Below are 14355 nucleotides of genomic sequence, written 5' to 3' on the forward strand. Positions count from 1 at the left end.
AATAGTCGTACGCGTATGAATAATAGCGTTTCGTGTTCGAGAATTCATCAGGAACTTTCGCAATGGACAACCGCGATCCTGGACGGTAATCACATACGTTTTATACCGTGTCGTGTATTTTTCGACGGTACACTCCATGTATATTTTGCAAAAAGAATACTTGCTTACACTCGTTTAATTTTCATTGATACTTCCCCTCGAAACGACCGCTGCGGAAGGCACAAAAGGTACGAACGACAAAAGACGCCCATTATCCTTTGACGTATTTATTACAATGCGTTCGACAACAATGTTGGGACGGTCTTGCGTCTCTGGAAAGGAATCAATAAGGCAATTTTCATGACAAACAAGTACAGAACTGCTTGAAAGCCTTTATCTGGCTACGTGAAAAGCTTCGAGCACGTTCCTGTTCCGTGGACCGTGTTATTTTAGGTCTTATTCGCCTCCGTGGCTTTCTTCTCGACCCCAGCAACCTGTTCCTCGAACGACTCGACAAACTAGCGATCGTAGCCTTAATTCCAATCGTGAGATCATCAAGCATAGAGTTATTACTTTAAAAAATTGTCGATCCAAAGTCTTTCTCAAAACCAAATTCTTCACCGAAAAGAAACCCCCCAAAACGTACTATGAAAAAATAACAAACACCGATTTCCTTGTACAACTTTATTTACCACATTTCAAAACTAATAGAGCTCAATATCATTCCCGAATAAATTAATACCCCGCTCCTCACCGTCCCTCGTTCGATATAAAATAGCTAGACTGATAGAATTAATGAAATGGGAACCTTGTAGAGGATTGTCTCAACCCCTAAATATAATAATTTCTTACATTTCATAAACATCCACAGTGTAATAATAACGTGCACGGTTGTGCAAACCAACTAAAACAAATAACGCGATCGGTTCCATTTCGTTTCCGACATAAAAGTCGAACATCGCGTGCGTGAAAGTGACAGAATATTCCATCGCGACCTGGTAGGTTTCCTTTGAGGAGGATCGTATCAATTAACCGCGTGTATTCCATTCTGTTGCAGCCGATGCTCGCAGAAACGAAACGCGGGGGCGCCGGTGGTGCCGAGGAGGGTGAAACCGAGGATGGCGTGGAATATTACAGGCTGAGATCGTTTTCTATAACAGCGAACGGGGTCTACAACCTCGGTGATTCGTTGAAGAGCCGTCGTAGCAGAAGCATCAACAGTGTCACGTCGTCTGGCACAAGCTGCAGCAGCACCAAGGAGGCCAGATTACGCAGGTAACAAAACAGATCGCAAAAATATTTTACAGCGCGTTCTAAATGCCTCTGAACATACTACTCGTTCCCTCGTACGCTCGAGATGTTCAAACACAAAATTACCTCAGTATACAGGGTGTTCGGCCACCCCTGGGAAAAATTTTAATGGGAGACAGTAAAGGCCAAAATAAGACCAAAATAAGAGGCTCCGTTAAAAAGTTAACGTTTAAAGTTCCGCCCGTCCTGAATTTATGATATGTTTTTATGAATTTTATGATTTATTATGATATGTCCATTCACCAAATATGATTGTAAATGACTCCCATAGCTGACAATATTTTTTTCAGAACGATTTGAAATATTTTAATTTCGTCGAAAAATTTCACACGTTCTCGAATTTTTTTCTCGAAAGTGGGTAGGATTTCGGGAGTATGTCTATTGACCAAAAATGATTGTAATTGACCCCCACAACCGAAAATAATTTTTTCAAAATTATTTGAAACTTTTCAAATTCGACGAAAAATTTAGGCACCTACCCTTTGCGATTTTTCTTAAAAATTCGTTTTCTATTTTTAATAAATTTGTTTGACGCTGTGCGGAAATATTGTCTAATACTTTTTTATAGGTATCTATGAGCTCTACTTCAGGAAAAAGTTTCATTGAAATATATTCACTATTGTAGGAGTTATGGCTATTTGAAAATTGGATCATTATTATGGGGTTTTTCTTAGATTACGGGGTCAAGGAACAACTTTTCGAATATTTCTATAATTGCTATATATTCTACACTAAAATACGCGGCGTTTGGCTTTTTGAACATTAAAATCGTCCAATCCATTCAGAAGTTATGGTGTTTTAAAGATTCATAAAATTTACAAGAAGCATTTCTGGCCTGAAATTATATTTTCGGTAAGGAATTTTTTCTCGAAAATGGTTAGGATTTCGAGGGTATGTCTATTGACCAAAAATGATTGTAATTGACACCCTCAACTAAAAATAATTTTTCCAGAACGATTTGAAATTTTTGAATTTTGTCGAAAAATTTCACACCTTCTCGAATTTTTTTCCAGAAAATGGGTAGGATTTCAGGGGTATATCTATTGACCAAAAATGATTGTAATCATCCCCTGCAACTAAAAATAATTTTTCCAGAATTATTTGAAACTTTTCAAATTCGACGAAAAATTTAGGCACCTACCTTTTGCGATTTTTCTTAAAAATTCGTTTTCTATTTTTAATAAATTTGTTTGACGCTGTGCGGAAATATTGTCTCATACTTTTTTATAGGTACCTATGAACACTACTTCAGGAAAAAGTTTCATTGAAATATATTCACTATTGTAGGAGTTATGGCTATTTGAAAATTGGATCATTATTATGGGGTTTTTCTTAGATTACGGGGTCAAGGAACAACTTTTCGAATATTTCTATAATTGCTATATATTCTACACTAAAATACGCGGCGTTTGGCTTTTTGAACATTAAAATCGTCCAATCCATTCAGAAGTTATGGTGTTTTAAAGATTCATACAATTTACAAGAAGCATTTCTGGCCTGAAATTATATTTTCGGTAAGGAATTTTTTTCTCGAAAATGGTTAGGATTTCGAGGGTATGTCTATTGACCAAAAATGATTGTAATTGACCCCCTCAACTAAAAATAATTTTTCCAGAACGATTTGAAATTTTTGAATTTTGTCGAAAAATTTCACACCTTCTCGAATTTTTTTCCAGAAAATGGGTAGGATTTCAGGGGTATATCTATTGACCAAAAATGATTGTAATCATCCCCTGCAACTAAAAATAATTTTTCCAGAATTATTTGAAACTTTTCAAATTCGACGAAAAATTTAGGCACCTACCTTTTGCGATTTTTCTTAAAAATTCGTTTTCTATTTTTAATAAATTTGTTTGACGCTGTGCGGAAATATTGTCTCATACTTTTTTATAGGTACCTATGAACACTACTTCAGGAAAAAGTTTCATTGAAATATATTCACTATTGTAGGAGTTATGGCTATTTGAAAATTGGATCATTATTATGGGGTTTTTCTTAGATTACGAGGTCAAGGAACAACTTTTCGAATATTTCTATAATTGCTATATATTCTACACTAAAATACGCGGCGTTTGGCTTTTTGAACATTAAAATCGTTCAATCCAATCAGAAGTTATGGTGTTTTAAAGATTCATAAAATTTACAAGAAGCATTTCTGGCCTGAAATTATATTTTCGGTAAGGAATTTTTTTCTCGAAAGTGGTTAGGATTTCGAGGGTATGTCTATTGACCAAAAATGATTGTAATTGACCCCCTCAACTAAAAATAATTTTTCCAGAACGATTTGAAATTTTTTAATTTTGTCGAAAAATTTCACACCTCGAATTTTTTTCCAGAAAATGGGTAGGATTTCAGGGGTATATCTATTGACCAAAAATGATTGTAATCATCCCCTGCAACTAAAAATAATTTTTGTAGAACGATTTGAAACACTTGAAATTTCTGGGGAATCATTCATTCATGATCAGACATTATATTTTCGTTTAGGAATTTTTTTGTCGAAATTGGGTAAGATTTCGGGGGTATGTGTATTAACCAAAAATAATTCTAATCGACCCGTGCAACCAAAAATAATTTTTCCAGAACGATTTGAAATTGTTGAATTTAATTGTTAATAACTATTTAACGAAGCCTCAGTCAAGAAAATGATATCCTTGATTTTCGTCTTATTTTGGCCTCTAGAATCCCCCATTAAAATTGTTCCCAGGGGTGGCCGAACACTCTGTATAATTCAATATTATTCACCATGCAACGGTAAAACTCGAAGAAACATGAATATTTATTTCTGGTAGATCTTGAACGAAGGTTAAGAAGACGAAAGAGTGATTTAAGCGACTCGACAAACTTTCGACGAGAGTACCTCGTAACCGAAACCGTAAAATTAGTAATAATTCGGTTACAATCGCGGAATGTTTCGACCTCGACGTCGAAACCTGCCACTTATTCTTTTTTTTTTCGCGTAGCAATTAACGGACGGGGGTAATTACCGTCGAGCAATTACGCTCGACGCGGTGTTCGCGGCAAACGACGAAGGTAACGAGTGACGGAAGCCAAAAAGATTCCCGTCCCGTTACGTTGCCTCCACTTAAGGAGATTAAAGGGCCTCGCTTGCCTTCCTTTCGTGCATTTTTCTCCGGTTTCGTACCGTATAATTTTTCCGCCGCGATTTCCATCGTCCTCGAATCCCAAAAGGTTATCCACGGGCTGCTCGTTGCGACGACCGCGTTTGTGGGGTGGATCGCGGCGAAACAAGATGTAATATCAGCGAGTGCTCTTCCGCGAGAATTACGGAGCACGTCGACCAGCCGAGAAAAAAGCATCGAGGTGCAAATGGCGAACAGAACTGTCGATCTGGGATCTTCGAACGCGTGCAATGCTTTTCCTAAGATCGGATTCGGGGTCGTTGAACTTCGCGTGGACAGGTTTGCTAATTTGCACTTGGAATCGGTCCAGCTTGAAACAGGTCGTTGAAATGAATTTTAATTACTCTTTAATTTATTTTCTATAAAATCAATAGTTGTGTGTGGAAAATATGGATCACAAAAATTGCACGTTTAATCCCTCGATGCTCTTTTCAGCCTGACTCCCCAAAAGTGATCAGTTTTCTTTATTGAACTCTGTTTCCAGGCTACAATGTGTCTTTTTGTTAATTGCAATATAGTATCTTGGGTTTTGTATTTTATAAACGTATTTTAAAAACATATTTATCGTTATTAAGAATCTTATCTTACGAGATGCAAATACCTCGAGATTGAACGATTTTGTTTTTTGTAAAAGCATAAATAATATTCTCGCGAGAAACGCAGCCTGTGTCGAGGTAACGAAAAAAGATCTTCCAAGGCGGGAAAGCGAAAGGAAACGGAGACAGAGCAGCGCGAAAAATCGCGAACCGTCGTATCTGTTGGATATATATGGGTTGGCTTACGGTTTTTGCCACGCGAAACGAATTTCCTGTCCGCCTCCAAACGGCCGTGCCACGTTTTCTTGAAACCGGATAATTATGAGTAAATCCACCGACGTTGCCCGGAGAGGAAAAAATATGGAGGTAGGGCGGTATCTTTCCAACGAGACTGGAGGTTTCATCGCTGAAACGACACACCTTCGCCATTAATATCGCGCGAAGAGATATGGCGAAAATGCAACAAACAATGTAACCGTAACACGGTGAATTTTAAGAGTCCTCCGCTTCATCGGGAGATTTGTTATTTATTTATTGTGAATTTTTTGAATGCAAATTTCTCTACGTAAACAACTTCTCTTAACTCGATAGTTTGAAACGCACGACGTCGATTTTATTTCTGAGATATCGCAGATAACGCGGGAAGGCGCGTAAAGATTTACGAGGCAACGTAAAGGAAAAATTGCGGTTTTATCAGAATTTCATATAGGCTTCGGACCGACGTCATTTTATATTCGCGAAGGTCAGTTCAGTTTCATAAAAGCGAAAGATAAAACGGCGCGTAGATAAAACCTGCAGAAATGGAGCAAGCTGCGGTAAAGTGGATGACTGATGCCAGCACGTTCGTCTTTATAAACTGTTGCTGTTCCTCGATTTTATTCGTATACCGCCGTTACCTGACTTCGCCCGGATAGATTATCCCGCATTATTGCATCGATTCCCCTTGGAAAATGCTTCTTCAACGAATTTTCCTCCCACGGTCGCGGAAAAATTATCGCTGGCGAGCATTCGGTGATCCGAAATGTCGCAGCAAGTGAAACGAGCGCGATTAAAGCGGACCGTCTGACCGCACGTGCTACTATTTCACTTAAAATTTTACTCAAGACTCTCTCGAGTATCTTTTTCCAGATAATTTCACTGAAATTTATGTGAAAAAACATTAAACCACGGACTGTCTACCCAAGTACATATTTTTATTAATAATAAACGTTTCGATCACCTTCTTTGGTGATACAGGGATAATTTATTCCATAATACAGGGTGTTCTAGAGACCAAAATAAGACGAAAATCAAGAATACCAATTTGTTGATGGAGGCTTCGTTAAAAAGTTATTAACGATTGAATTAAAACATTTCAAATTGTTCTGGAAAAATTATTTTTAGTTGCAGGGGTCAATTATAAGCATTTTTGGTGAATACATATACCTTCGAAATCCTATCCACTTTCGAGAAAAAAAATCGGGTAGATGCTGAAATTTTTCGACGAAAAAAAAATTTTTCAAATCGTTCTAAAAAAAATATTTCTGGCTGTAGGGGTCAATTACAACTATTTTTGGTGAAGAGTCATACTCCCGAAATCCTGCGCATTTTCGAGAAAAAAATTCAAAACGGGTGGAATTTTGAACGTCAATAACTTTTTAATGAAGCCTCCATCAACAAATTGGTACTCTTGATTTTCGTCCTATTTTGGCCGAACACCCTGTATAATATTAGGTGGTTGCATGTATTTTGCGCTAAAAGAAGCAATCGATCGCTGCTCTTCTCTCTACTTCAAACTGTACAAAATGGCGGGAACGTGAAGTCGCGCGTCGGTCACCGGTGAGCGACGCGTCGGCGAATGCGTTAACCTTAATAAGGTCCGGGAGAACACTGGCAGAATTTCAGACGAGATCTTCGACTCGAGTGGATGCGTCGTTTCTTCTCCGGGCGCAAGAGAAACGACGCGATGCGAAGGGGCACTAAAGAATCGCAAAGAATGGCGGGCGGACTCGCACAATGAACTCTTTTTCTTTTTTTTTTTTTTCTTTTCTTTTGTCCACGTCGGTCGATACAGTTCCGCGAGCCCCAGTCGCGTTTCTCACACCGCGTTTTTCTTCTTTGCCACGTTTCAGCTCGGCGTCGCAGCTCTCCGGCATGGAGGCCGAAGAGGAGACGAGCAACGAGCGGGTGACCACTTACAAAGTCGGCATGCTGGGCGCGTCTGGCGTAGGGAAAACCGCCCTCACGGCCCAGTTCACAACCAGCGATTACATCTGCGCTTACGACACGTCACTCGGTAAGTCTGACGACGCCTGTTGCCTTCGAGACCCGAGCAACGGACGCCATAATCGCGTAACTCCCGATAGAAACCGTCATCTTTTTCGACCTTGTGATTTTTTTTTTTAATGATAGGTAGACTGTTTCGCATCGAGATTTTCCGGATATATTTATTCACCTTACAAGCGTGCACAGTATTTTTTTCATTGAAAAATATTAACAATTCTGGGAGTTATAACTTCTAATTTAATGGCTCTTCCGAAAAAGGCGCTAAAAACTAGTACGACTCGATATTTGTTAGAATTCCTAGTTTCAGCGTAAAAAAACATGTCTACTGTATATTCTCTCCGAATTCGATGTCAGTCGGTCCAGTAGCTCTTGTTTGCAAAACAAGAAATTATAACTCCCATGATTTTTAATATTTTTTGATGAAAAGTATACTGTATATACTTGTAAGATGAATAAATATACCGAATTTTTTTCTCGAAAACGCGCAATATTTCAGGGGTATGTCTATTCACCAAAAATTATTGTAATTGACCCCTGCAGCTAACCATATTTTTTCAGAACGATTTCAAGTATTTTAATTTCGTCGAAAAATTTCACATCTTCTCGATTTTTTTTCTAGAAAGTAGGTAGGATTTCGAAGGTATGTCTATACACCAAAAATGATTGCAATCGACCCCTGCAGCTAACAATATTTTTTTCAGAACGATTCGAAACACGTGAAATTTCAGAGGAATCATTTATTCATGATCAGACATTATATTTTCATTTAGGAATTTTTTTCTCGAAACTGGGTAGGATTTCGAGGGTATGTGTAATGACCAAAAATGATTGTAATTGACCCCTGCAATCGAAAATAATTTTTCCAAAACGATTTGAAATTTTTTCATTTACTTGTTAATAACTTTTTAACGAAGCCTCAGTCAAGAAATTGATTAAAATTGGCGTCTAGAACCTCCCATTAAAATTTTTCCCAGGGTTGGCCGAACACCCTGTATCTGGAAAATCTCAGTACGAGACAGCCTGCCTATCATTAAAGAAAAAATTACAATCTATGTACCCTCTTAAATTAGGTGAAGAGTTTTCATTTTTCTTGTTAAACCAAAGGATACCAAGAATGGTTGTCCTGGCGTGTTCGATTCGTAATTGTGGTATGCAGATTTTGGTATCTGGAAGCTTCGATGGGCGGTCCCTAATTAGGGAGCCAGGCACTTGGCGCCAAAGTGCGCTTCAACATATTGAAATATGCACAGCTCGCTGATCATTGGTCCATACTTCGTCGAAGGACGCCTGGCGTCTACACGCTATAAGCACTTTACCGGTAGTATGAAGTGTTATTGGAAAACGTACTCCTTGCATCGAGAGGCCCCGGATGCGGTTACATTGAAACGAACTTCTTAGCGCTTTGGACGACCGTCGAGGAAGATGGATCGGAAGTGGCCAAGGCAGCTTGGGCAACTCTCTAACCCTGGCTCGAGCACATTAGTTATCTTCTGATCACCTGGAATCGCTTAAAGTGCCAACAACGGAAGGTCGGGGCGATAAAATGGCGAGCAGCACGTGCCAGGAATCTGTTCACATTGCGTACTGCTCTCCGAAGCCTTGGGAACACCTGCTGCTTTTAATCGAATTTCCACCGTTGGGACTAAATTAGGAATTTTTAAACGCGCAAAGAAAACATCGAATCCAACGGAATTGATCGAAATTACAAAATTGCCACCCTAACTGAAAGCAGTTACGAGAACTTATATTTAGATTTTTTCATTCCTCGTGCAACCTTTGGTGGTTTCGATGTCTTTTAATTTATCTTTACGACGTCTAGACGGCGGTAAAGTGGCTCCGCGAAGGACTTGCAACCCGTAAACCGAATGACTCGAGTTTATGGTCAATAGGGGTTGTTCGTCGTCCCGGTAGCCAGGAATGCAAATTGCATCGTTGTAATTCGCGCTCGAACCTTGGAAGAATTTCGTTCACATCGTACGGGAACTGAATAGTCGAATAATGCTGATCGTACTGCGAACTACGAGTACCTTTTGCCCCTGCAAAACGACGTCTCGTTCTCAGGGGAATCAGGAAATCGTACTAAAAGCGACCCTCTAAGCGCGTTTGGATGCAAACGATAGTAACCGTTTGCTTCTTATTTATTTAAACGACCATTTACGTATGCCTTTTCGAGAGGAATTTGATTTCTGATGAACGACAGTCTGCAGGAAAATAAAGGAAAAGTTCGATTCAACACAGAATGACGATGTTTCTAATAAATGTCTCATAACTCCTCTTTACGTTGTTGAATCCTTTTCAAATTTTACTGGCATAATCTTAAGACTTTCATCTTCCTATTGGCATCTACTTGTTTCAGCAAATTACTTTAATGTACATCATTTCGGCCATTCAAGTTTGCATATGTAAGCGTTCGAATACTTTCGTGAGCCACTGTATCTCATCTCGAGATAAGAGAAGTCGTTCGTGGTTTATGAAGAGGATACCATGCATTGGAAACAAATCGTTCAAAATTTGGTAAATCTGCTCGTAACTTGCCAAATAGATCGATGCTTCGATGTCCCGTGCACGAAAAAGATACAGGGTGTTCGGCCACCCCTAGGAAAAATTTTAATGGGGTAATCTAGAGGCCAAAATAAGACGAAAATCAAGAATACCAATTTGTTGATGGAGGCTTCGTTAAAAAGTTGTTAACGTTTAAAGTTCTGCACCTACTCGAATTTTTTTCTCGAAAGTGGGTAGGATTTCGGGGGTAGGTCTGTTCACCAAAAATTATTGTAATCGACCCTTGCAACCGAAAATAATTTTTTTAGAAAGATTTGAAAATTTTTAATTTCGTCTAAAAATTTCACACATTCTCGAATTTTTTTTTAGAAATTGGATAGGATTTCGGGGGTATGTCCATTCACCAAAAATGATCGTAATTGACCCCCGCAACTAAAAATAATTTTTCCAGAATTATTTGAAACTTTTCAATTTTGACGAAAAATTTAGGCACCTACTCGAATTTTTTTCTCGAAAGTGGGTAGGATTTCGAGGGTAGGTCTGTTCACCAAAAATTATTGTAATCGACCCTTGCAACCGAAAATAATTTTTTTAGAAAGATTTGAAAATTTTTAATTTCGTCTAAAAATTTCACACATTCTCGAATTTTTTTTTAGAAATTGGATAGGATTTCGGGGGTATGTCCATTCACCAAAAATGATCGTAATTGACCCCCGCAACTAAAAATAATTTTTCCAGAATTATTTGAAACTTTTCAATTTTGACGAAAAATTTAGGCACCTACTCGAATTTTTTTCTCGAAAGTGGGTAGGATTTCGAGGGTAGGTCTGTTCACTAAAAATTATTGTAATCGACCCTTGCAACCGAAAATAATTTTTTTAGAAAGATTTGAAAATTTTTAATTTCGTCTAAAAATTCCACATTCTCGAATTTTTTTTTAGAAACTGGATAGGATTTCGGGGGTATGTCTATTCACCAAAAATTATCGTAATTGACCCCAGCAACTAAAAATAATTTTTCCAGAATTATTTGAAACTTTTCAATTTTGACGAAAAATTTAGGCACCTACTCGAATTTTTTTCTCGAAAGTGGGTAGGATTTCGGGGGTAGGTCTGTTCACCAAAAATTATTGTAATCGACCCTTGCAACCGAAAATAATTTTTTTAGAAAGATTTGAAAATTTTTAATTTCGTCTAAAAATTTCACACATTCTCGAATTTTTTTTTAGAAACTAGATAGGATTTCGGGGGTATGTCTATTCACCAAAAATTATCGTAATTGACCCCCGCAACTAAAAATAATTTTTCCAGAATTATTTGAAACTTTTCAATTTTGACGAAAAATTTAGGCACCTACTCGAATTTTTTTCTCGAAAGTGGGTACGATTTCGGGGGTAGGTCTGTTTACCAAAAATTATTGTAATCGACCCTTGCAACCGAAAATAATTTTTTTAGAAAGATTTGAAAATTTTTAATTTCGTCTAAAAATTTCACATTCTCGAATTTTTTTTTAGAAACTGGATAGGATTTCGGGGGTATGTCTATTCACCAAAAATTATCGTAATTGACCCCAGCAACTAAAAATAATTTTTCCAGAATTATTTGAAACTTTTCAATTTTGACGAAAAATTTAGGCACCTACTCGAATTTTTTTCTCGAAAATGGGTAGGATTTTGGGGGTATGTCTATTGACCAAAAATAATTGTAAGAGACCCCTGCAACTAAAAATAATTTTTTTAGAACGATTTGAAACACATGAAATTTCAGGGGAATCATTCATTCATCAGATATTATATTTTCGTTTAGGAATTTTTTTCTCGAAACAGGGTAGGATTTCGGGGGTATGTCTATTAACCAAAAATGATCGTAATTAACCCCTGCAACCGAAAATAATTTTTCCAGAACGATTTGAAATTTTTGAATATAATTCTTAATAACTTTTTAACAAAGCCTCCATCAACAAATTGGTATTCTTGATTTTTGTCTTATTTTGGCCTCTAGAATCCCTCATTAAAATTTTTCCCAGGGGTGGCCGAACACCCTGTATATTCGTAACGTAAATAAAGCAGAAGAAGCGTTAATGTCTCGATAATCACTGTTACAACTAGTTCCACCTGTGCTGTTGATAATGGAAATTAGTTCTACGACTTCGCTAGTTATTTCTTCGGGGCGATCGTTAACAAACACCTTCAGCCTCTCGAGTGGCAACAACGCCTTTGAGGAATGGCCAGTTTACAAACTACGCGACGGAGGACGCAAACTACTCATGACAAGGTTTCAAGTAGCTTTGGAAATAAGGAACGTGAGTAATGGATTCTAGTTAGCGACCGTTCTTGAAATTTTCGAGCTACGAGAACTTTTGAGACCCCTGTTTCTGGCTTCCTGGGGCACTCGCGGACAATTTGTCAGCGGGTAAGAAACCTTGGGATAAGATGGCGGACTCATTAACGAGTACTTTGCGAATACAAGCAGGCTACACGGTAACAATGTCTGTTAAAGTTACCTAATTTTTACTGTAGAATTTTCTTTACTCAAAAAAGTACAATTGTCACATTGTTATCGTGCACCATTTGATAATTTAAATACAGTTTTAAAAATACACTTCTCCCCAGTCACGTGAAACAGTCCGAAGAACAGTCAACATCGATATTTTAAAAAAAAGGACAAGGTTTTAGCAGAAGTTCATACGTTTGGTGCTCGAAGGGCGGAAGAGGTCGGGAATCATTCGATTAGGCGCAAATACAGTCGCTCGGTTCGTTAGTTTCCACTCTCGTTCGTCGATGATCTTCTTCGTTCTCGTTTTCGTCGTTAATTCCCTCCCCAGTGACATCATTCTCATTAGAACGCTTAAAATTCTTACACGAAGAGAACAGAATCGACTAATATAGTATTTCATTCGATATAATTATGCGGCTAAAATAATCACTTTCTTGAAAAATCAAAACTTTGCTACGTATTTCATTCTTTTATTTAAATATTGTTCGATTCTTAAATTGAATATTTTTAGAGTATCGCCAAAATTAATATTCCCTCGCGAGTAGGTACGAGGTGTTTTGCGATCATTGTGCAATCTCTGTGAGTCGGAGGAATCCGATTTTCGACATCGTGAGGTATTTTCGATGCCTTAATGTCCTTCTTTACGGTCGTTACGAGTTCCGTACGCGATTGTACGAAGACCCGGACCTTATTTTTCCTCGTTACCCTATTTCCCCGGGTCTGCCCCGAGCTCGTGTCTTCAGCGTCCATTTTCCGATCGCGTATGCAATAACCGACGGCTGGGGTTCCCTTTACGAGAAAATATCCGACCGGTAAGAACCGATATACCCCCACTGATCGTTTCACGAGTCTTCGAACGACCCTGTTTCGTCGGCTTTACTTCGAAAATGGCAATTTTTATAAAAAAAAAAAGAACCAACTGAACGCGTAAAAGTACACGTACAGCATAGATGGCGAAGTTTCAAGCACCGATCTTTAAAAGAAACGAACTTTCTTACTTTCCAAACTGGTAGCAAGTTTTATTATATACGAGAACAAATTTCAAAAGTGCACGTGTATCTTGAAAATTCCTGGTCGGAGCATCGACGAAAATTAACAGAGTTGAAGATACTCTAAATTTTTTGATGATTCTCTAAAGAATATTTGCGGCACGATGTTTATTCGTCCAGCACGATGAATGTTTAATTAAATAATCGCTCGAATGTGGGGAACTTTATTCGTACAGAGACCGATGCGCGGCGAAATTTTCGAGCGACAGTTGAGATTTTGTATAAACAGAATGTGGGTTGTTTCTACGTGCACGCAACTTTTCATGCCTGTATAGATAAGCGCGACCCGACGTGAGATTTATGACAAATTTTTGCTCGACAGAGTATAGCGGATGATGAATTATTCGCCGACAGACTACGTAGTTCGCGGAGGATTTTTTTCCATAACGCGTTGCGTAAATTTGTTTACGCTACTTTTTGATCCCCATGCATGAGCAATTATTGCAGTATTGATTATGCCTGCACGCGACGCATAAACACGATCAGTATGCATGAAAAGGCGAAACAAGTTCCGTAAACATTAATTATAATTCACTTATTTTAGAAATATTTCATTGAAAATGTGTATTGTACGCGCGACGCTGTGATCGAATAATGAAAAAATTCTTGTTATAGGAAAACTGGCACTGATTCGACACGAAATATTTTGTTAAATCTTCTTAAAACGACATTTTTGTGTCTGCTGTTGCGAACTACGATTAATAATTACGATCAGATAAATTTATTTTTTTATCGATCATTGTTAGATCTGGATATTAAGGCCAACCCTGAGAAAAATTTTAATAGAGGATACTAGAGAGTAAAATAAGACGAAAATCAAGAATACTAATTTGTTGATAGAGGCTTCGTTAAAAAGTTATTAACATTTAAAGTTCTGCACCTTCTCGAATTTTTTTCTCGAAAGTGGGTAGGAATTCGGGGGTATGTCTATTCACCAAAAATTATTGTAAGAGACCCCTGCAACCGAAAATAATTTTTTTAGAAAAATTTGAAAATTTTTAATTTCGTCTAAAAATTTCACACATTCTCGAATTTTTTTTTAGAAATTGGATAGGATTTCGGGGGTATGTCTATT

General features: G+C 37.9%; 2 protein-coding genes across 2 annotated transcripts in view; one reads left to right on the top strand and one right to left on the bottom strand.

The window, feature by feature from the left end:
* Positions 1 to 14355, bottom strand: part of LOC143349398 (uncharacterized) — a 79006-nt gene that overhangs the window by 53140 nt on the left and 11511 nt on the right. The window lies entirely within an intron of this gene.
* LOC143349411 (uncharacterized) overlaps positions 1 to 14355 on the top strand; it is a 58945-nt gene that overhangs the window by 36744 nt on the left and 7846 nt on the right. Inside the window, exons 4-5 of the mRNA XM_076780658.1 lie at positions 1037 to 1254; positions 7081 to 7244. Of these exons, the coding sequence (XP_076636773.1) occupies positions 1037 to 1254; positions 7081 to 7244 (382 nt within the window). The remainder of the gene's footprint in view (positions 1 to 1036; positions 1255 to 7080; positions 7245 to 14355) is intronic.

This window comes from Colletes latitarsis, chromosome 2, assembly GCF_051014445.1.
Source record: "Colletes latitarsis isolate SP2378_abdomen chromosome 2, iyColLati1, whole genome shotgun sequence".
In the NCBI taxonomy this organism is placed as follows: Eukaryota; Metazoa; Arthropoda; class Insecta; order Hymenoptera; family Colletidae; genus Colletes; species Colletes latitarsis.